Source organism: Dunckerocampus dactyliophorus, chromosome 8, assembly GCF_027744805.1.
Source record: "Dunckerocampus dactyliophorus isolate RoL2022-P2 chromosome 8, RoL_Ddac_1.1, whole genome shotgun sequence".
Lineage (NCBI taxonomy): Eukaryota > Metazoa > Chordata > Actinopteri > Syngnathiformes > Syngnathidae > Dunckerocampus > Dunckerocampus dactyliophorus.
This window is the reverse complement of record NC_072826.1, coordinates 23,055,299-23,080,464: the sequence shown is the minus strand read 5'-3', so window position 1 is coordinate 23,080,464 and position 25,166 is coordinate 23,055,299. Positions and strand designations below refer to the sequence as shown.

Below are 25,166 nucleotides of genomic sequence, written 5' to 3'. Positions count from 1 at the left end.
TGCATTATCCAGATACTGACCGTGCACAGCATTCTGCCGTACTTCTCGCTGTGAATGCAGTTAATTTGTTTTGTGGAAGTGCGCCAATTGAAACACAACCATGTATTTAGAACCAACACTATCCAAAAAAAGTAAGTACACAGTGTACTCAATGACGTATGCTGGCTGAAATATTCCATTTGAGACACAGTCACATATTCCTCACTGGGAAAACCGGCGCCATTTAAGGATTGTCAGAACTGTTCCACGCCATCAGTTCCGTGTGGACACGTCCCTCCTTCGTTCACCTTACATACAGGTAGGTGGGGCTGACCCAGCGAACCCTGCCTCTGTTGTCCCTAGAAATGGGCCCAAGAGACCCCGTGTATCTAAAGCTTCCTCCAAAGCAGATAGTACGCATAGTAAAACATAAATAATAATCCCACTAAGGTCGGGAATAAAATGAAATCCGTTTGGCTATGACTTTAATTGTAAGAATTTCCCAAGATCCTCAGTTCGTTATCCAGCCACAACAGCTACTCCCGTAACGTGCCGTCAGCCGTACATTCTCGAGTATGAGAGCTGAGATTTTTCCCAGCGCTCCCCACAGCAAAGCCACGCCTTTTGTGGCTCGCGTAGTGGAAAAAAAAGTTGATGCTCGACTCCTGCAGCCAATCACACACACGCATGTCTGCATTCACAATGACTGACAAGCGAGTAGCCAATCAACAAAAAGAGTGTATGCACCGCCCAATAGAGAGCCCCTGCATCGTCGCAGGGGAAACCCCATGGCGTGGTTGTGTGTCAGTTTCGCTTGGACCCGCGGTGGATGCCGGCGAAAGGGGAGGGGGGATGGGTGCCTCTTGAATGCAAAGATCCGACACAGAAGCAGAGCCCTGTTTCATATACAGCACTATACCTATACATAAACACACATAAATACATTATACTTTGAAATAAACCCACCATTTCACCTGGAATCTACCGGAGACACCCAATGGATGTAGTGCACATGGAAACGACGGGGGATGTAACTTTCCCTTCATTTCTGGGAGGCGCTGATAAGTTTGTTTGCCACCCCTGGAGAGGGAGCTACTTTTAGGGTTACGAATCCAGGAGACACCGAGGCCGGCGGACGGGCCTACTGGTTGGATTGGATTTGATGTTGGGATACTCCAAGGGATTCCATGCCTTCACCTCGCTCGTACAAGTTTGTTATGCATCTTTAGGTGAGTGTTATTCAGTGTTATGTTATGTGAGACAGTAACAAGCATTTTATCATGTTTTCCGTCAAGCCAGACAAGCTAAGAGGCTAGCTAACTTAGCTAGTCAACTATTTAGCATCCACTCAAGTTTATTAAAAGTAGTTGGACAGGGCCCACCGTCCTTCTTATTCTATGTTGTGTTGATGACCTGAATGTCCCTCGAACATGTCCTCAAACATTAGTCCACCATTTTCCTGCTTTCTGCCTGGACTTGGTGGCTTCGTGATTAGCTCCTCGTGTTGTTTTTATAGTGGTGTTGTTATACGTATTGTATGTATAATGAACGCCCAAATATTGTATTTTCCCTACGATTATGCCATCTATGTTATTTGTGAAGCTTTGCAACGATTCAATGTAATTCATTTTCCATGTAGTGGTCGATTTAGTCACAAGTCAAGCAAGACCCAATCACACTTAACTTTACCAAATGTTCGAAATTCTACTCACTAAACCTTTAGTCGTTTTTTTCAAAATTGTTGCGTTTCGGATTAAGGTTTGGGGTCACAACACGAGCAGTACTAAAGTGTAGCTTTATTACGTTGTCTTTTTGGACATAAACCGTGGAGTCAAGTAGCAGCGCATATATAGCAAAAATAGCATCTAGTTTCCTGTAAAACATCCACGATGCTAGCTGGCTTGCATGGACGTGGCTAGCTTTAGCTAAGCGGCCAGCTGCTGTTGTAGTTCGCTTACATGCTAGCTAAATGTATTTTAATGTCTGGATATTGTAGCGGAATTCCTAATTGAGTCTGTCTTTGACGTGTTGCAACATTTATCTGAAACTTGGCTGGGGCGTGTGAAAGCTGGGCTGTGTTTTCTCTAGTTGTCTTTTTTTTTTCTTCCGTGGGCAGTCTGCTAACAGATCCGCTTGTTTGGTGACTTGCTGTTCTCCTCCCCCACCGACCAACCCCCAGCCTCGGTGGCGGTCAGGAGAAATGGTTGGTATTTTGGAGGGGAGCTCGTGTTTCCTTTTTTAGCCTCACTTTGATATTCAATGTGCGAGTAGCATCGCCGAAGTGGAATGTTTCCAACACAGCCTCGTCAAAGTTGCTTCCTGCGTGGATGCACTGCCTCCATGAGAAGATTGACTTCTTTAGGACAGCCGAGGTGATTTCCTGACACAAAACGAGGTCATACGTGTTGCAGTGTTATGTGTGCGCACTGCATAAAACACATTTCACCTGTTTGGGATGACATTTTGAGGTTTTCAATTGTTGCAGCCATCCCACGTGTATCCAACTAGCCAAGAAACCCTTATTTTACTCAGACAGGTTAGGTCTTAATTCACGTGCTCTTGGAAGTAGGAGCCCTTCCAAGCAAGATCATATTTGTTCAGTTTCCCAATGGACTTCAATATATCTGTGGCATTGGGTTGCATCGGGGACTAATTTGCATATTTGGCCATTACGTGTGGACATGGGATATGTAGATGCTGGATCAAACCCTGGTAGGGTGCAGGGCTGGTCCGCGTTTGACTGGGGTGTCCAAAGTGCGACCCGCAGCTTGTTTTTTATAGGCCCGTGGCACATTGCAGAAAGAAAATGAAACCTAAGCATTGTTGTCTGTGCTATTCACTTGCTACGCCGCCACAGGGTGTGTGTGTCATGTTGAGCAACTTTGTCAAGCTTGAGTGGCTCCGTCCAACACACAGCTGCAGATATCTGCCGGAGCAGATAGGTCCTTTTTAAATAGAAGATCTTTGAGAAGTTTGAGTAAAAAAAAAAAGCTGTAATTTGTGTTGCAGCTCGCTATTGAGCGGTTATGGTGGGTCCCACAACCAAACCAGTTGAGAAGCAATGATTTACAATATAGCCAAGCTAATATACGACAACAGAGGACAAGATTATAGAAAATAAGTGAAAATTGTATTTTAAACAATAATAAACAAAATAAGTACATTTATAAAACCATTAAAGTAAAGGATTAATCTTTAAAAATACAATAAGATTGAAAACTTTATTCACAATTCACACATTGGTCATCGTCCAATGCAGCAGTATCCATATGTTGATTTGAGATTCGATTTGAGAGCGTGAACAGCTTGTATCGGAAGTGTCGATATTTCAGTATTTATCTGCAGTCACTAGTGTGGAAAAGGTTTGGACACCCATATGAGTTGTGTTAGGAAGCAGAGCTACGCTGCCATAACATGGCTGCAAGCGCGAGCGAACAGGCACAATCTACAAATAAATAAATGTATGTTAAGGATGTGATCAGTAACATGGACAAAGGCAAGTGTTATGGCATGCTGGGACATTTTGTGTATTTTTTCAATTGAGATCGATTTCTAACCTGGGAAAGTAACGTCATGGACAGATGTCGTGTTTGCACTGTGTTGTTAAGCAGCCAAACGTGTTGTATGTGCCTCAGATGAAAGGGTAATGCGTTTATGCATGTGCTACAGTGATTGAGATGGGCCTTTCTCTCCAACATGGGCCTCCTGAAACGTTGGAGATGTAAGGAATGTGCAGACACACAAACCTAGCCAGGCCCACTTTTTCTCTTGACAAAAGCAATGCTATGTGACTCCTATTTCACACTGCTGACAAGAAAACCAACTCTTCACTTGCTTGTTTGTACTGATTGGAGCTTTGGGTGGAATTGGTGTTTGACATACGTCTTTTTATTTCACATGTATTTTTGTGTGTTGTCATTAAAGGAAGTTAAGTTGGGATTTATTGGCCTTGTTCAAACATCCTGAGGGTGTATTCAAACTGGACGGTTCGTTCGTACCGTTGTGGACTTGGGTGCGAGTTCCCTCTCGCCCGAAGTCAGCTGAGATAGGCTCCAGCATACCCCCGTGACCCCAATGAGGAGAAGCGGTATAGAAAATGGATGGATGGATGTCCTGGCACCACACTCACACTCATGGTGTTTACATGCCCTAAAACAGTCAGATTCACCAAATTTTATACACTTTTGTCTGGAGTACAGTGCACATGCACTCTCTCCAATTCCATCTTTGGACAAAATCTGTACCTCCTGAACACTGGGGGGCCATTGTGGTCATTTCAGTTGGTTTAGCCAGCCGTCAAATTGATAACAGATTTCTACTTGTCTTACATGTGGTGGTAAGGTTTGAATGTGTGTTTACATGGCATCTGCTTTGGTTCTTGTGGTTATGCTGATCCTCAAACACAGGAAAAAATGACCATTGTAATGGACTGCTTAGGCTATTTCAAAATGAACTTTCCAAGAAGCAGTGAATTGTTTTTAATTGCTGGATTACAAGCTACCTAGCAAAGAGGAAACAATTTGTGAAGCTAGGAGAATATACATCTGGGAGTTTATACACCACGTGTGGAGTACCCCAGGGCTCCATACTGGGACCAAAACTGTTTAATTTGTACATTAACGACATTTGTAAAGTAACAAACGACTTAAAATTGGTCTTATTCGCGGATGATACCACCGCTTTCTGTTCTGGTGAAAGCACACAAGAACTCATCAAGTCAAGGATGAAATGGTCATATTAAAGTCATGGTTTGACAGGAACAGATTATCCCTGAATTTAAGTAAAACTAAAATAATGCTATTCGGTAATAGTAGAAAGGATACGTACGACCAAATACAAATTAATGGAGTGGATATTGAAAAAGTGGAAGAATATAAATTCCTTGGGGTTGTAATAGATGAAAAAATGAGTTGGAAATCTCATATTAAATATATACAGCAAAAGGGGGCGAGAAATATCTCTATATTGAATAAAGCAAAATATGTTCTTGACCAAAAATCACTCCACACTCTGTACTGTTCCTTAGTATTAGCATATTTAATGTATTGTGTGGAGATATGGGAAATAATTACAAAAGCAATCTTCACTCACTCACTGTACTGCAAAAAAGATCTGTAAGGATCATTCATAATGCCAAGTATAGAGAACATACAAACCCTTTATTTTTAAAATCACAGATATTAAAATTTGCAGATTTAGTACACTTTCAAACCGCTAGAATAATGTATAAAGTTAACAACAACTCGTTACCCAAAAACCTAATAAAGTATTTCTCTATCAGAGAGGAGAAATATGATCTTAGAGGAAAATTAAACTTAAAACATTTATATGCGAGAACTACGCTGAAAACACACAGCATTTCCGTGTGTGGAATTAAATTATGGAATGGATTGAGTAAAGAACTCAAACAATGTACAGAGATGAGCAAATTCAAAAAACAATACAAGCAGTTGATGTTTGTTAAATACAAGGCAGAAGAGTCTTGATCATCTCAATGATTGTTCTGTCAGGTTGTTTTTTTTTTTGTTTATAAAAAAAGTTTTGTTCTTATTCATATTTCTTATAAGCATTTATTTATTTATTTATCTATTATTAGTAGTAGTAGTATTACTATTATTATTAATGTATATGTGTGTATATATATATATATATATATATATATGTGTGTGTGTGTGTGTGTATATATATATATATATATATATATATATATATATTTATTTATTTTTATTTTTTTTCCTTTGGGAGGGCTGTCTTACCGTTATCTATTATGTGTTATCCTGACTATCACTGAAAACATGACATGGAATGCAGGAAGTGAACTACATGTACTGCACAAGATGTGGAATGGATGGGGGGTAGGATTAAATAAGCTTTGCTTCTTCCTACTCCTTTTGGACATGTGGAACTGTGAGATAATGATTCATGAGATGTATTCCATTGTAACCTTCATGTTCAAATAAACTAAACTAAACCAAACCAAACATGCCAGTGAGGTTATATAAATTTTTGGAACCTCAGGTAGCATCTGCCCCGGTTAGCGTGTTTTTCAGTTAACTCATTCAATCTCAGCCATTTTTCAAAAGACAACCCCGTTGTGTTCTTTGGCTATATAAACACGGAAACTACCAAAAGAAACATTAGACTCCCGTTTTTCATCAGAAACTATACCATAAACTATTTACAATTTTCACATTTGGAACGGAACTATGTGTGTGCACGTGCGTGCGCGAGTGAGTGTGCATGCTTTAAAAATTCCCTAAAATGTGCAACCTTCTGCACGCTACACTCCTCCATGCTATCTCACTTCCTCCTCCCACTCATGTGATTTTTCCGTTCACATGATCTCTGCCGAGCAATTATCAGATGCACTTCTGCCATTTTGTGGCCGTTTCTATGGCGTAAAATTGCTCTGAAGTGAAATCCATTAGAGGAGAGTTGCGTCACCACCTCTCTTTGCTTCTCGCGCAAAAACATTAAAGACGTATAATTATGTTGTTGGGATCGGGCGGTCGGGATTATAAAAATGTATAAATACATATTTGGTATTGAATGAGTTAACATTGAAAATTTTACGTACAAAAATTTGACGTACTAAAAGTTTACATATGTTTTCCGGTTTGTGTGCAGTATGGACAAATTGTATTGTACCGTCTTATTGTGTCATTAATCCACTGTGTGAGTCCAACTGTGTTCTTAATGTGTTTTTATCACAAAACGTCCTTAGCGTCTAACAAAGAAGCTAGTTTGCTAACAAAATGGAAACTGAATCAAAAAATCAATATACGATATATATCGATATAGTTTTTTTTAAGCAAAGTGAGTTTACACAAAATCAAAGCCAAATATGCTTGTCAGGTTGTTTTATTAAAAGTAAATACTTAACATGAGGATGTTTTTTTTGAAATTTTAAAGCTTCATGCTAGATGCACATAAAAAATCTTATCTAAAAATAGTCTTTATTTTGTGCCAGGAACATGTTTTTCCGCTGTTGCAACGGGAGCCATATCTTAGCACTGTGATAGGACACCTCTGTGATAGCACACACTTTGCTTTTCCTTTCAAGAGGAACACAACCAGAGCGCGGCAGACAGCGCTCAGCTTCACACATTCTTCGTATTGGAGTTTGTGCCAAACATTACGGTGGTGAAAAGGTACCAAAGTACCTCCACATTACTGAGCTACCGCTGATTCGCTTAGACTGGAGCCGCTGGGTTTGTGCTCCGCCCCTCCTCCCTCCTCTTGCATGCAGGGGCGAGGGAGATACAGCACAAGTCCAGTCTATATAGATATCAACGATACAGTTGTTTTTGATATCATGCTTAGAGTAAATATCGATGTATTGCACAGCCCTAAGAATACGAATGTTGCACTTCAGCCATTAAGGAACATTACTTTACTAAAAAAAAAAAAAAAATCACCTCCAGGTGCTTAATGAAGTATTTAAACCCAACAGTACACACCACCATCAGGGGCTCGCTCTTTTTTTGTTTTAGCTAATGACTTTTTGCCATCCCATGGGAGTTTTTCATGCTTTGCGACTGTTTTGCACAGCGTTGGTTGTAAGAGGGAGCCACAGGTTCTTGGCTTCCTTGGTCTTGTGAAAATCCTCATGACATTTATTTGTTATGCTGCTTCAAATGTGTGAGTGTGGGTGCATTGAAGTTCCCTGGTACTGTGCCACCACGGGAAACTTGTGCATGGCAAGTTTTGCACCCAGCTGCAAATGACTTTTTTAGACTTGTAAAGCAGGGGTGTACAAAATGCATCCCCGTGGTCATTTTTGTACTTCATCTTGCCAAGCACGGAGGTTATGCTTTTGCCGGCGTTGATCTGTTCGTTTGTTTGTGTTCTAAATACCTCAAAGTTATGAATCAATTTGGATGAAATTTTCAGGAATTGTCAGAAATGGGATATGGAAGAACTGATTCAATTTTGGGGCTGATTCGGATCACTGTCTTTTTAAAATATTTTGTAACACTGTGAGATAGGACAGTTTTTTGCTGTTTGTGCATATAAATCCACAAAAAATGGTTGGAGCACTTGGAGGAAAAAAATACAGAACAAGTTTCCAACAATTCTACAAAATATCACAGACTGATCCAAAAAACGTGGGATTATTATTTTGGTGTGAATCCCAATATGGAGGGAACTATGGCGTTTGGCGGAGGTGTGCGCTTTGAGTGCTTCTCTCGTTAAATATTACATTAATTTGTTTTGTCAGCTACAAAACTAAGATATTAGCTTAGCGTATATTGATCTACATTGGATTGCTTTTAGCATCTTTCATAGAGTAAATGTATAAAATTGTAATTTGTATGTATGCCGTATCCATGGTTTCATTTGTCACAACTGAGCATTATCATCTTTGTAAAAACCAAATTGTCATACGCCATCTCGTTGGCTTGTACAAGTGGTCCTGATGATGATTTTGGTCAGTGTTGTCTTTGTTTGGTGGTTTTATAAAAGGCTACTTGTATTATTAAAGATATTTGGATTCAGTTGAAGATGCGGCACTCTGCATGAAGCTGCAGCTCTGCAGCTGCTGTGGCTTGTGTCGTCTTCCTGCACAATGGGCTTAAAACAAGTCACAATGACGCTGGTCCCATCTCGCCATTCTATTGGTGCAACAGCTGTGGAGTTGATCCAATAGGGCGTAGCAATGCTTCTGAGCTTGGGGGAAGTTTGGGGGGGGGGGGCAAGTTGTGGAGAAGGTTGTGCTGGTTGATGCTATTTTGTGTTGAGAAGCACGCCTTCTTGGGAGAATAACAGATGAGGGTTACAAAAAACAAGGCCAAAAGGGGATGGGGGTGCTTTAGGCAGGAAAATCAAGCTCTCACTCTTATTTTGACCCCATTTCATTCTTGTGCTGTTGGTCTTTTGTAACACCTTTTAGTGTGGTATACAATGTCTGCAAGACGCCTGTAATGTATCTATGAGTGAGTGCGAACTGGTAGCACCAAATCTATTCTGTGACAGTCGAAATTTATTTGTGTTGGTGACTCTATAGGAAAGACTACACACACACACACACACACACACACACACACACACACACACACACACACACACACACACACACACACACACACACCATGTTCAAGGCAATGCACTTACATTTGAAAGAAGTCACACACACATATTATTATTATTAGATTCCTCATTGTCTTGTGCTTTAAAAAACTGTCTGGTCTTTCTGCCATTCTTTATGGGAGGTCCCTGGAGGATATTTGTTTTTGGGGGACTTTTGGAAATACTCCAAGTGAAAAACATGACACACTCACTCCCTCCAAACTACATACATGCACAAAAATAAATTGAATTTACAGTATTAACGGGATCGCTCCTCCTGTGAATTGATGAATGATAGAAGTCACCCGCGAGACTCGCTGGTGCTGTCGACCATCAGTGGGTAGAACCCGCCATGGCCTGTGAGGCTCGCTAAGGGATGGCGAGAGTGCCGGCCCTCGTGCCAACATGTGTAGACGGTAGAGATTAATTGATAATCAAATTAACTGACAACTATTGATATTTTATTGTTTTTTTTGATTGATTGAAAAGCCCTTCAAATATAGGCCGGTAAGAAATTTGGCTGAACGATAATTGTCCTACAAATTATTTCCGATAAACAATATTTTTTAGACCATTTTTTCATTAATGTAATGATAATATATGGCATAATAATGAAAGTACACTATATTAAAGGCAATAAACTTTCATTGATCAACAGTATTTAACATTGTAATTGGAATGTTGAGGTTTTAAATGAAATAAATTAAACAAACAAAAAAAAGACAAAAAAAACTCCCAATGAAATTAAAATGGACACTGTCTCTTTTATCAAAAATTGCAAAATCACAATCATAACCAAAAACAATAAAAAAAAAACCCACACAAAACAATAAAAACAAAATGGAATCTCAAATCAATCTAAAACAAAATTGCAAAATTGTTCTTCAAAGCATTGTTAGTGAGCACAAAAGTAACACGCTGAAACAGGATGTAAAAACAAAGTGTATTGATTTAAAAATATAAAGCAGTAGGAAACCGAAACGTAACGGCATGGACACTATGCCATTTGTGATTTTCAATCGGTGTCACTTTCGTTGTTGTCTGCATATTAGACAAAAAAAAAGCAGACCTGGAAATACTCTGAAGTTGACATTGTGTGTCAATGCAGACTTCAGCTGTTCCTTGATTCACTTTTAGCAACATTGTGTGTGGAATATGCTGTTTATGTTTAATGAGATGTAACGTTTTGTCGGAGTTTGGTCAAAGTACATGTTTTGGATGTAGGAAAATGCGATTGGTGCACAATGAGGAGTTATACTTCAGGAATCACGGCAGCTGAAACCTAAGTTCCACCGTTTTGGATTTATTTAATTGTCTTTGTCACAAACACACACTTTTCATGTAAAATGACGACGTTCAAAGAGGCTGAAATTGACATCAGATTGTGTTTTGTACACAACAGACACAAAGTAAGTATTCAACATCGTTTCCCCTGTTTATTCAATATGTTTGCAGTATACTGTATTCTCTAGGGCTGTCAAATGATTCACAAATTAATCACAGTTTTTAAATCAATTATCAATCAATCAATGATTAATCACCATTAGCAACTATGTCTAAAATATTCCCATTTTTACTGTATTTAATTAACAAAAAGATAAATGATAAAGGACAGCATTATATATATTTATGTGTATTAACATCCCCAAATGAACTGAATATGTCAGTCAAGCTAAAAAGTCTAAAAATCTATTTGTTGAACACTAGTCTTTTTAATAGTAGCAAACATTTGAATCACACTTTAAACGGTGTCATTATGAGCAATGACTGGCTGTGTTCAAAGACATCATGTAATTTAAGGTAAATGTACTTGTTTTCAGTGTATTTTGTGTTTCAGTGTATCCAGCATACTTAAATGTAGCATTGTACATCTGAATTAAGAGTTACGAAGTGAGTGATTAAGAATATCTACCTCATGTTCTTTATCTTACTGTTTATTTACACGCACAGTCACATTTATAAAGCCGTTTATGTGATGTTTGGAGTGGCCCTGAATGCATATCGCATTCTTGTAATGAGAATGAGGAAGTGTCGTTCTCAGGGTGAACGGACTAGAGACGTGTTTGAGATAAATACAGTATATGGTGTTGGAAATGTACCGCACTTGATGTGTTCAGGTCAGAATGACGTTATAAACGAGCGTCAGACTCTGTGACTGTGTGGGGATGCTCCACTGTGCTTCCGTTTACTGTCATAACAGAGAGGCGTGCTTGCTCTGGTGAGCATGCATTAATTACTTTCACGTCATTAATGAAAGAAATTAGAAATCCTGTCATAAGAAACAACAGAACATGAAGTTGTTATTATTATTATTATTATTTCATTTCTTGCAGCGGTAGACGTGTGTGTGTGCCTTATAACATGCATGGGCGGTTTTAAAATATTCATGATATTTCCTGGTAAGTTAATGTTAAAGATATTGATGAACATCCATCCATCCATCCATCCATCCATCCATCCATCCATCTTCTATGCCGCTTATCCTCATTAGGGTCGCGAGACACGGGGTACACCCTGGACTGGTCGCCAGCCAATCGCAGGGCACATATAGACGAACAATCATTCACGCTTACATTCATACCTGTTGCCAATTTTTCCCTCCACGACGCCACCAACCAATGGACAGCGGTGTGTTTAGCCCCACCCCACACATGCCAGCTTTGCCGTTCTGCTGCGACAGGTAACTGGACAGTTGCTAACCTATTTGCCCTGAAACGGATGATTGATTTTTGTGTCACACTGGCCCTGCTGTCGACGGCTGTCACACCCACACCTTATTTGGCCTTTGTTTTCATTGTCTGTCTCATTCCTTTCTGAGGCAGCTGGGCATTGTTGTGTTAATGGCAGACCAAACTGTGCTCTCACGACACTCAAATCAGCACGGAGCTGCCAACTTTTAGTGTTTGCAATCCAGGAGATTATACCTCGCAAGGGTGATTAAAAACAACATTGATGATGTTTCCTGGTCCTCGTGTAAGTGAGTGCTGATTTTAAAGATAGCGTACACGTCATTGTACATCCTATATCTCACTATATTGATAAACAGAGGCGACCAAGTCAGTTGTGGTTGTTTTTTCAGGCTTCTGATTGGTCAAAATGTGGGGGAAATGTGCATTTTTGAAAATATCTGTGTTGGTGTGTACATGACCTTAAGAGTTCTATAATTATCGACTGTCTGAGAGGCCTTGAATGTGAACAGGCTGTGTCCGGACTGGTGATTGGATGCATGCGAGCAAGGCAAGAAAAAGGGAGGGGGAGCCGGGGTGTGTGGGGGCGGTGAGAGAGACGTCTGTATCTTGTGAAGAAGTTTGCGCATGTTATTTTGGCATGGTAGCTGCCAACTGTCACTTGTTGCTTTTAATAAAGATATTGTTGACTTGATGACCTTGTGGACTCATTTGGAGTCTTTCTGTAATGAAAATTTGTGAAATGTAACTGTGGAAGGGATTGCAATCCAGTCGGAATGATGTCCCGTACCTTTGCTTCGATACACCATGTCCTTAACATAACCGCATAGATGGAATCCAGGGGAGTGATTACAGGTGAACGAGGTGGCCAGGGAATTGAGCATCCCTTCCAATCCACCCTTGTAGAAATGTTCAACCAGTCCCTGCAGAATTTTGTGGGATTTTTTTTGTGATGGTTGTTGTTTTGTGATACCTGAATTCGCAGCAGCTTTATCGAAAAAAAGCTGTGGTGGTTTGAGGCTTTTTTATTTATTTGTTTTTTTACATAACATAGCATCAGCTTGTGATTTTATCAATTTGAGTTTTTGAGTCTTCTTTGTAACCTTAACCTCAAACAACACAGGATTTCAACACATCTAACAAAGTATGCTTATTTACAGACAAATGTGTGCATACCTTGGAAAACAAATATTGATTCCCTACAGTGTAACGAAACCCTAACATACAAGTGGGCACTAGATGGCAGTAAAAGCACATTCTCTGAGCTAATTATCAAATTACTGTACTGTTATCATTATTACTTTCAATAATAATATGAAATCATCCATCTTCTACCGCATATCCGAGATCTGGTTGCGGGGGCCAACAGCCTAAGCAGGGAAGCCCAGACTTCCCTCTCCCCGGCCACTTCGTCCAGCTCCTCCCAGCGGATCCCAAGGCGTTCCCAGGCCAGTTGAGAAACATAGTCTCTCCAAAGTGTCTTAGGTCTTCCCCGAGGCCTCCTACTGGTTGAACACGCCCTGAACACCTCCCCAGGGAGGTGACCAGATGCCAAAGCCACGTCCTCTAGCTCTTCTCAATGCGCTGAACACTCTGTGGGATGTATACTGTGCCGCGTCTGTCGTCAGAGAGCCATGGCTTGCCATTATGTGTATGCATTATGGCACAAAAAAATGTAACGTCCATTCATCCATTTTCCATCCTCACTATGCTGGAGCCTATCCCAGCTGACTTCGGGCGATAGGCGGGGTACACACTGAACTGGTCGCAAGTCGATCGCAAGGGCACATATAGACAAACTATCATTTGCACTTGCATTCATACCTATGGACAATTTGGAGTGGCCAGTTAACCTAACATGCATGTTTTTTTGGAATGTGGGAGGAAACCGGAGTATCTTGAGAAAACCCACACATGCAAATTTAACGTAATTAATGAAATAAATTAGTTACCGCTAGGGATGTCCCGATCCACATTTTTTGGCTTCTGATCCAATTTTTTTTTCATAGCCTTGCCGATCTGGTAAAGATCCTTTTTTTGTTTGTTTTTTTAATAATAATAAACTTTTGTTTATTAAACATGAATTTGTCGAATTGAATATGGTTATGAAAACAGCTCTTCAAAGCATTAAAAATAATGAAACCATTATTACACAGCATGACCAACAATATTGCTTTTGTAACAAACTGTGAGTCAGGTCCCTAATCCAATAAAAGATCTAATAAAAGTCCATCCAATAAAAGATAAAATTGGAAAAATTGAAAAAATGCAAAAGGGTAGGACAAATTATTGGTTCTAGATCAATTTGTGGTGTGATTTAGAATATATTACTTTTTTTTTTTTTAACAAACTCTCTTAGGGCCCTATGAAATCGTTTAATTTTTTCCCAAATTCATTTTTTTCAGTTTTTAATTTTTTAGAATTCTGTTTTTTTTTTTTTTTTACCATTTCCACTTATTTTACCAGCATAGTGTGTGCTATTTAAGTTAGTGAATAAAATGCAAAAATCCTCACATTTATTGATGCAATACATCATTGGCCCATTTTGTCCAGTACGACTTTTTTAATGGGATGTCAGCCTCAGCACATATTGCTACAAAATCTTCAACAAACTAATGTTCGTGCTTGTGATTAAGGAAGATGTAGTCACAGATGTCATTCCAATCACGTTATTAATGTAACATTTTAATGAAACCCTTATTTTGTTTACACAATTAAACAAATGTGTCAAAGAGCGCTCTTATTTTGAAGGCAGGCGGAATGTGTTGTGTGGAGTATGGCAATTGACGATTGAAACGCGCTGGGTGCAAAAATAAATGTGCCTCTCGTCTTTTTTCACTCAGAACCTGAACGTCGTCAGTTGGCGTTGTAAAATGGTCCTTATAGTAAAGCAATAAAACACAACACACTGAAAATATACTCATCCAGCCTGAGTTGCACACACACACACACTATTGCACCTACCATGTTGGAGCGTGGCTCACAGTTACAAACGTGATACGGCAACCGCATCAGCCCATCTCAAGACGGAAGCCGACATTATCCGATTTTCACAAATACAGCGGACCGACAGCCGATCCCGATCCTGAAGATCGGATCGGGACATCCCTAGTTACCGCCGTTAATGTGCTATTTTTGAAGGCACTAGTTTAAACCCAACTGTACTCCCCACCAGCAGGGGTTGGCTCATTTTTGTTATAGCTAATGGCTTTTTTCCAGCCCGCGGGAATTTCTCATGCTTTGCAATGTTTCCTCCAGCGTTGGATGTTTGAGGGAGCCGTGGTCTTGTGAAAGTCCTCATGCTGTTTTTTGTGATGCTGCTTCAAATGCGCAATGACGTTGGTTGAAACTTCCCCGTTTCTGTGCCACCACTGGAAACTTGTGCATGACAAGTTTTGTACTCGGCTGCAACGTCTTCTTCAGACTTTAAGGAAAAATACATGGCTGACATCACTCCTACTCCTCACTGTTGTTAACACGTTAGCACACGCTGTTGTTGTGATCAGGTGAGCTCTGCCCAGGCGCTGCTGGATAGAAGTGATGGGGCGGAGTCTGGAATCTACTGCTTGTATCAGAGTGCCAGTATTCAAAATTTTAGATGCAGGCCGATATGAGCCGATGCTCGTTGTGTTTGCTGATATCAGATTGATATTCAATATCAGATCAGCACACCCCGAATAATCATTATTTCTAATCTTTTTATTCTGACAATTAGACTATTACTCCTTCTAGGTGTAGGCTACATCACGTTGTTTGATCTGTGGTTTTATTTGTTCTCGCATGGCGTTGAGTGAGTTATAAACACCAACCGCTAGCGAGGGACAAACATGACAAGAGTTTTCTAATAAAGATGAGTAGAAGCGGGTGCAGCCATTTGTTTATCTTTACAGAACACGGCTGCCATATGAACCGAACTGCGACGATGACCTGGGAAACGGCAAATGATTGTTCTTGGGTTTTAATGCTGCGCAAGATGAGACTGAAAAGTTGCACGCAGCATACACAATGGCAGAGTAGAATCTTTCAGGTGACAAACACAAATACAGGTGACATTCTAAAATGTTACTGTGTGGAGTGAGCTTAGACTTTATTGTAAGTATAAAAGTGCACTACTTAATTACTGGATTCAACAAATTCAGTTGTAACAAAATAATGAGTAGTGCTGCCACTAACTACTTATTTTCTCTTTCAACTCATTTTTCAAATAGTCTACTAATCTAAACGACAAATTAATTTTTTTTTATTAACGATGTTGAACTACCGAAGGAAATGAGCTTTCAAAAATATTGAAAGCTATTCGTTTAGATGCTGTTTTTATAAGTCTGCTGGTTTGACGCAATTTATGGAAGATTTGGCCTGCAGGCCGCCAGTCGAATAGCTCTGCGTCTAGTACATGAACATACCTGTAAAAGGTCTGGATCCCCTTTGTCTCACCTTTAGGGCTGGGCGATAATTAGGGCTGTTTAAAATAATCGATTCTATGATATATCGCGACATTACATCGCACGATTCTCATATCGATTTAAAAGACGTTCAAATCGATGTTTTCATATGTATTTTGGAGGTACTGTATTCACTGCAGCGTCTTTTGTCCTGCACTTACACTCACGGTCACTAGCTGGCAGCGTTGGCAGCACACCACCCAAGCCCGCCAGAGTAATTATAGCATCTCGCGAGAGTTATTCCAGGTCGGTATCTTTACACTATATTCTCACGGTGTTTAGAAAACAGCTCAAGTTTCATCATGGAGAGGGAATTACAGGAAGCTCCGAAGCACATTTATAAATCTGCAATTTGGACTCATTTTGGCTTTTACAGCACCACAGACGGGGGCCCAGATTATGACAAAAGCTACGCCATCTGCAAAATGTGTTACGCGAGAATCAAATACTGCGGAAACACCACAAACCTCCGTGCACATGGCGAAGTGGAGGTAAAGGGAAAACAAAGGACTCGTCTCAACTAACTATTGAACAAGCTAATTTAGCCAAGTTGTTTTCAAGCTCACCGCGTGCCACCAAAATAACACACTCAGTTACTTACTATATGTGCAAAGACATGCGCCCTCTGAGCTCGGTGGAAGGTGATGGCTTTCGTTACGTGATGAACACTTTAGAGCCCCGTTATTCCATACCGCCCCGCCAACACTTCACTGACGTCGCTTTCCCCCGATTGTACAAAGAAGTAAAAAAACGATGCCCTGGATGGTCTTCATTTTGCGGAGCGAGTTGCATTAACATGTGATGCCTGGAATTCCAGGGCCACCGAGTCATACATAACAGTAACAGCGCATCACATCGACGACATGTGGAAGATGCGTTCTCATGTGTTACAAGCACGTCCAATGTATGACAGTCACACGGGAGAGAATATTGCGGCTTTGCTGCGTAAAGTTGTGGCTGATTGGGGCGTAAGTGCCAAAAATCCTGTGGTAGTTACTGACAATGCTCCCAACATTGAAACCTAAAACACAGTCTGCAACTTGTTAAATACAGTTTTAAATACAGTTTCATACAAATTTTCTTTTGAATGTGTACTAGTTTAGTCATTAGTTGTTTCCAGAAGCAATAATTGTCTTGCACTTAAATATCGGGATATATCGAAATCGAATCGAATCATGACCTATAAATCACGATACGAATCGAATCGCCAGATAATAGGCAATGCACACCCCTAGCGATAATCGATATTTGCTTTAAGCACAATATCAAAACCAACCGTATCGTTGATATCGATATTTGTGCTGTATCTCCCTCGTCCCTGCATGGAGGAGAGGAGAAGGGCGGAGCAGAAGACCGGCGGCTCCAGCCCAAGTGACAGGGTCTGCTGTGGAACAACTAGTCAGCAAGGAGTAAACAGTAGCTCAGTAATGTGGAGGTACTTTGAATTCAGACCTTAAAACTTGGCACAAACTCCAATATGAGGAATGTGTGAAGCTGCATGCTCCTGTTGTGTTCCTTGTGAAAGGAAAAGGAAAGTGGTGTGCTATTATAAAGAGGTGTCCTGCCACTTTGCGAAGATATGGTCCCCGTTGCAACAGTGGAAAAATCGGCTTTAAGAACCTGCTGAAAACGATATCTAGTGAGTTTCGCAGTCACAATTATTTAGCACCACAAATGTACAAGGAAGTTAAGACAGTTGCTAAGCCTGATGCAGTTGACAGGTTGGTGTTCCTGGCACAAAATGACGTGTGTGTCTTCTAAAAATACTACCGTTCAATTCAAAGTATTTTTGAGTTGCTGACATTTTCAAATTTCCTCTTAAACCGTTCTTTTATTAGCTGAGGATTTGAGCTTAGCTATAGGTTTGTTATGAAAAAAAATATTATATTTGACTTTTTCTATATTTATTTCAAAAAGAGAATGGCCTAGTTTATTTTAGAGGCTATTTTTAGATAAGATTTTTTTATGTGCATCTTGCATGAAGCTTTAAAATAAAAAAACCCCATCATGTTAAGTATTTATTTTAATAAAACAACTTGACACGCATATTTGGGTTTGATTTTGTCTAAACTCACTTTGCTTAAAAAATATGAGCATATATATTGTATAGCGCTATTCAGCCTAAGTATATTGGGATATGAGTTTTTGTCCATATCGCCCAGCCCTAGGCTTTAGCAATGTCTTTGTGCTAGTCAGAGCCAAAGTGTTGGACAAGATCACGTCCCCACACTTGCGTCTAGAAACATCCACGCTGCACATTATGAAGAATGCATGATATTCACTTTTGCTGGATTTACCAACACTGCACTGTGATAGTCGTCCTTCTACCTAATTTGTGGGTTTTTTTGGATGTCGTGATTTCACCTGGATGATGTATACTGTAATTGCTAATTGCTCAGCCTGATGTTTGTACATCTGTTATGGTGCCGAGGTAGCGAGCGACTGATGCTGCGTACACCTCCAGTGTGGCTTTCAATAGCAATCACAAAATGTGTATTTCTTATTTTCACAATTTGATAAGACCATATTACCTGCATTTTATTAGTGGAAAAACAAGTGTCAATATCAGTGTAAATCACCCAATTTTTGGCTGATTACCGATTATTATGTCTCACGATTAGACAAAAACAATAAAACGACAAAAACAGGCTACATACACCAAGTTATACACAGAGTTATGAAAGATTGTGTCCGGCAGTGATGTCATCAGCCCATGACATGCTCAGAATGAAACCAAAATAGCCTCATTCTTTTCTGCTTCTTTTGTGCTGTGGTTCACGTTGTGGGGGAATTCCATCCACAATGCCGACTCTAAGGTTTGATGGGGAAGTGGACTGGGAGGTGTTTCATGCTCCACTTGAACTGTTGAACCAGGCAGGGGGGTGGTCTACAGGAGACTTATTATTAAAACTACTGAGTTCATCAGAAAAAGTGTTCAATTTGTATATTGAAATCTTTTTCAGTGTGTTTTGTTTAACTGAAGTTTATCTGAGTTGTATCAGAGGTATTTGTAGAATATGCCATACTATGTTATTTGAAGTTCCTTACTATTAGAGTAGCATATTGAAAAGTCATCATAGTGCCTTCTTTTGTGTAGACAGGTGTGCCACCTGACATTTTGGAGGTCCCAGCTGCCGAAAATAGTGAAACCTTATTCAAACGAAATGGAATTTAAAGAGCAACGTTACACATGGCATGAACTGATGACATGATTTAAAAATAAAATCATGCCCTTGGACCGAAAAATATGCACGTCATGTCATTATCTTGCAAGGGTCTGTCCCTCTCCCTTCTTCCTATGAAACTCTGCACAGAAGAACACCACAAGCAATCCAATAGCGCGGAAAAAAAGCTACGTAGCTGTACTGTAACAGGCTCAGCTTGCCGTGTTTGCAAAACGCACACATAGATGATATGAACATAGGCACTGTGAGAAACATTAAGCCAAATGGCGAACTTTTTCCTTATTGTAACAATTTAACACTATAAGTAGTTAGCAAATGGCTATATAAAAACCAAATGTCTTAGCACGTAGCTAGGGCAACAATAGCACAATGAAACATTAGCATTTAAACATTTATCAAATTGCCGTATATGGTATATTTGGGGTGTATATTTGGGTCCCGGTGGAGCTAGAGGAGGTGGTCGGGGACGGGGAAGTCTGGGCTTCCCTACTAAGACTGCTGCCCCCGCGACCCGGACCCGGATAAGCGGAGGAAAATGGAATGGAATGGGGTATAACGGTACATGCATGTGTAATCAATTTCCCACACAGTACACATTAGATGAGGGACAGGAAGTGTTTATGGCATCAGGCACCTTTGGGAGTCATGGCTAGGAGAAAGTACTCCTGTTTGGGAGTACTTGACCTTCCGGTGAGATACAGTACATAAACTGATAAGTGAATAAGATGAAAGCAGTGTGCCGGTTGCCATTGTTGAGTAGAGGTTGGGAACAGGACTACCAGCTGCAACTATTAATACTACACTTAAACCAATAAGAAACTTACTGACTTCATAACAGTTTGCAGTATTGTATGTTTCATTGAAAAAAAAAAATTATTAAAGCGGTACACATAAAAGCTCAAAATGCCCAAAAGGGACCAAACAGGGAATAAGTGCGTACTAGAGCCACCAATTAATTGGGAAAATTATGACGTATTACAGATTATTCAACATCGATGAATATGTAACCGATATGAACTTTTTTTTTGCTGCGTGGAGATTCTGTCGCTCCTTTCCTGTGTGTGTCTGTGCTGCACCATCCCCGAGTACTTGGCTCCGCCCACTCACACACAAACACACAGACCAGCAAGGTGCAGCTGTACCTGTCGCACTCACTCGGCTGCAGCAGAGAAGATGACGAGAGAAACGGTGAAAGAAACGGCATTTTTTACACTTTAGTGCCCCATGAGAATAACCTCCTTGTGGAAACACACTGTCAGGGCCCGTCAAGGAGAACATTGTATTTTTTTTCATGAATTGTGTAAGGTGCATCTCTGTGAGAAACAAAGATGGGCGCAAGTGTTAATCCACATGTCCACCATTGTAAGACTATTCTACAGCGTTTTAAAGTTGTTTAAATTATCTTTGTAAGATCCAACTGTTAATCCACATGTCTTATTATCTATGAAATGTACAGTAAATGATTTAACTGAGTCACAAAACAATGCAGGTGCGTTTTAAAATGTTTATTGTCCCACAAATTGATGGTATTCAATCTTGTTAACATTTTTGGAGACTAAATAAGCCACTGTTATGATGATATATAATAATAACTAATAATATATCATCAGAACGCTGTATTTCCTGTATGCTGTATGTCATCTTTCACTTTGTAAAGTTGTGAAATTGGCATTTGTGACATGTATTTTCACACAGTTGGCTTTTCAAAGGGGTATGAGCATTAATAGTTCCAGGTCTTAACCAACCCTTGCCAAACCTTCAGGATATCTTCAGGGTAAACATTTGAGAGTGCAGCTCCCAGTGCCTCCCCCCACCCGGAAACCTGACCTAATATTGTTCCAATAAAGTGTTGTGCAGAGTCATTCTGTCATTTTACTGTGACAGAATGGTAATCTGAGCATGTGTGTCTTGAAGACGGGGCCAGACAGCTTCTTGGGAGACACGGTGTCCATGGTTTTTCATTTTGTGTGGACGCCCCTCCCGCTTGGACTGCAAAATGGCTGGTCTGTTCTATTGAAAGTGGAGAATCTGTTGGGCCTGCTGGTAATTTGAGCCTGCTTTTCATAGCCTGAGCCATGAAGAAGGAAGGCAGAGAGGAGGATGAATGGTGAAGAAATGCTTACCTTATGGAATAAATTCCATAGTTCACTTGTTTGTTTTTGTTTTTTTCCAGTAGTGTTTTGAAAAATTAGGAGGCGAAAGAGCCTCATCCAGGATGCTTCATAATCCATGAAGTCTATTCTGTAACCATCGCTCAAAGTGTTTTTGTTGCCCCATCCCAATGTCAGACCAGCATTATTGGCTTGACATTTGCTTGGGCAGTAATAGTTCGACTGACCTTGAAATGTTTGGAAGAGTCCATCCTTGTTCTAGTTGTCATTGGGAGAGATTGAGGGCAACGCTGTAGCTGGAAGCTTGCACTGCTCTCAATTTTGATGAGACTTTACCTGGAGAACCTGGTGTTTTCATGTTCTTCTTAATACAGTTGTCCCTCGCCACTTTGTGGTTCAAATTTTGCGGCTTCACTATATCACGTTTTCAGAAATATATTAATAAGTCATGCTCTTTCGTGGGTGACTACGGCTTGTTAGTCAAAACATATTCAGACTTCGGCAAATGTTAGACATTTTTTTGCCAAAATGAAACATTTTCAAGCATTTCCTCCCACATTCCAAAAAACATGCTTGTTAAGTTAATTGGCGACTCTAAATTGTCCATGGGTATGAATGTGAGTGTGAATGGTTGTTTGTCTATATGTGCACTGCCATTGGCTGGCGACCAGTCCAGGATGTACCCCGCCTCTCGCCCAAAGTCAGCGTAGGCTCCAGCATGCCCCGCGACCCTAATGAGGATAAGCTGCATGGAAAATGGATGAATGGAATTTTTCTTTTTATCCATCAAAAATAGATAATAGTTTTTCCTGCATATTTGCGATTCAGCATTCGCACCCCTGCAAAAAAAGACCAAAAACATACAAATTTGCAATTGCAAATATGCTGTTAGCCACCAAATGTTTTTTGCTTCACAGTGTACATTTGTGCGATACAAGTGTCAAGTTGAGTTCTTTTCAAATAAGGAATACATTTACTGTAGCTGAACAATATTACACAACATGTAACATCACACGTTTGATGTCAAGTAGCAGTACTTTAGAAAAACATGACAAATGTCTTCTATGTGTGCATGTTAGCTCTGTTTTATATCCACCATCATTTGACTTGTAGCATGAATTTCTGTGGACTGTTGTGTGTTAGTTTTAATGAATTAGTCATAATTGCAAGAACTGATGAGGCTAACGGTGTTGGTGACATAGAAGCTTTAGTGCAGGAATCGAGCATGAGAAGGTGAAGCAGAAGGGCATCATATTGATGAATGCATTCAGGAGGAAGATGGGAGCTTGAGGAGTGTGGGTCAGTGTTTCACAGTGTCTTGTCACAGCAGAGTCACATGATTGGAGGGCAGGGCCTCATGTTGGATGACTCATCCCTCCAGGCCTCTAAGACGAAGGCCCCCTCTGCTGGTTGTCTCTGTTAGTGCAGCCAAAGAAGATGCAAATTCGAAGGCCATTGCTATCTTCTCATAGTAATTATAATTCCTTGAAGGGAAATCCAGTTTTGTGTGACATTTGAATTTTCCTCTCCCTTTTAATAACTAGCCTCTTCTCCAAAATGATAGATGAGCCGAGATGAGTCTTTCCCGTCATGAGATAAAGGAACATGCATTGCGTAAACTACTATATGCTGTACTATACTGTAAATGTGGTGTCTTCCTAAATCTACATCTATACTGTATGTCTTCAACTGTCTCTGTTCTCCTGTTGTCCATCCTCAGGTCCCCCATGACCGTCAGCCGTGGGCTACGGCTCAGCGGCGCCCCACCATTGGAGTGGTTTGTCACTGTAGTTGGAGCACTGTGATTTCTCTACCTACCGGCGACCCCCACCACCTCCCCTCCCCCCCTCCCATCCCATCCTGCCCCTCCCACCCCCCCACCCCCTTTTCCCTCCCCCCTCTTCCCCTCCCTCCCAAGCATCGCAGTGCTGGACGTCATGAGCATAGTAATCGCTCTGGGAGTCAACACACCTGAGACATCTTACACAGAAATGGCTGCTGGATCAGAGTAAGCTTGTCACTTCTCCGTCGCCACACAACCCTTCCACTCCTGAACCCATGCACACAAAAAAGTAACAAAAGTGTTGCACACCCTATTATTTTTCTGACTAATGCACCACAGTGGTTCCTCTAGGTTTACAGCTTTGCGGTAAATTTGCGGTGTGCATGTGTGTGCGCGCCTGTGCAGCAATGTGTAGGATAAGGATTTGGCTGGTATTCGTTACACTGGTACAAACACATGCACGTGCAAAGTGTAGTGCAATCGCTCCTCCACAGTTACAGATATGGGACAAAATTTTGGGAATGACTTAAATTTTGTGTTTCAATAACTGGTACATAACATTTCACATGTCTGTTAAATAGTGCAGTGTGACTATGTATGTGTGGTGTTTAGTTGTGGGCGCTAGATGATGTCATCGTCTAGTTTGCATAATTGGCCATGACGCAAAACGTGTTTCTGTGTGGACGACTTAAACTGAGCTTTTTGGTTTGTGGCATAAGAAATGCACAACATGACCTCATGTTTTCAAAGCTTGTATAACAACAGAACATAAATTATTGACTTACAGGTGTTGGTTTCAATTTGTTCAGCGGTAGACACATGCACTACATAACATGCGTGGGCGATTTAAAAAAACAATTGTGATGTTACCTGGGCTCCATGTAAGTGTGTGCAGATTTTAAACATAATGTACATGTCATTGTACATCTAACATCTGGGTTTCGCCTAGGATTTTTTAAAGCTGTGTTGGTGGGCCGCATCGGAGGGCGGACTGCCGCCCCTGTGTCAATTTTTAAAATGACACAGCAATTTTTTATGTCATTTTTTATTTCCTAACTTATTTATTTTATGTTTTTCAACAACCAGCAGGACATGAACCGAGAACATTGCAAAACCTTTAATTTAATGGCAAAGTTGCTTAGAGCACTGAAAGTGAGAGTCTATAATGTCAAGCCTTCTTTTGTTACCTGACCTCTGACCTATTTAGTCCCTTAGTACTATGTGACTAGTACAAGAGTGCAACATTTTGTACTATTTCACACAAAATGAAACGAAATTTAATTTGATGCCTGTTTTAGAGTAATACGAATACATGGGAAGTGAATTGTTGAATAATATATTTAGTTGAAAATAACAATGTAAATGTTTTTGTTATAGAAATGTGTCCTGTATAAATTCAGAGTCCCATCTTATGATAACATGTGTATCCACGTGTGCTCTTTTGTCATTAGATACAGGTGTCACGTTTGAATAGAACTCAAATATTATTTGGTGAGCTACTGCTAGCATACGACCTACCTGTTGGAGACCACTGTGATAGTGTCACTGTCTAAAGCTGGACACACTACGTGTTTCAGGTGCGCAACTAGTGTTAAAGACAAGCCATAAGTGTTCTAATGATAACAACAGAGCAGGATTGTGAAGTGACACTTTAAAAAACTAAGTTGTAATGATGATTGATGTATCCCATGAACGTAATAGCCACTAGTTCAAAAACAGGCGCGCCAGATGCCGCCAAACAAAACTGCCAGAAAGTGAAATGAGATTGAAACGTGAGCGATCACACACGCTGGCATAGATAAGCTTAGCATGTGACAAGCTGTCGTCAGTTGACTACATACTGTATTTTACAGGCTATTGTTCATTCTCCCGATAATAAGGAACAAAGTGAAATTCAACACAAGACGTGT

General features: G+C 40.4%; 1 protein-coding gene across 8 annotated transcripts in view; it reads left to right on the top strand.

The window, feature by feature from the left end:
* The first annotated feature begins 815 nt into the window (after positions 1–815).
* The window catches only part of setd5 (SET domain containing 5), a 65,954-nt gene continuing 41,603 nt past the window's right edge, over positions 816–25,166 (top strand). For 6 of the 8 annotated variants that reach the window (XM_054783851.1, XM_054783853.1, XM_054783850.1 and 3 more), the window contains exons 1-2: positions 816–1,208; positions 23,194–23,481. In XM_054783851.1, the coding sequence (XP_054639826.1) occupies positions 23,411–23,481 (71 nt within the window). In that variant the 5' untranslated portion in view covers positions 816–1,208; positions 23,194–23,410. Of the gene's footprint in view, positions 1,209–23,193; positions 23,482–25,166 lie in introns of those variants that run through there. The other 2 variants (XM_054783854.1, XM_054783855.1) reach the window with 1 other exon arrangement.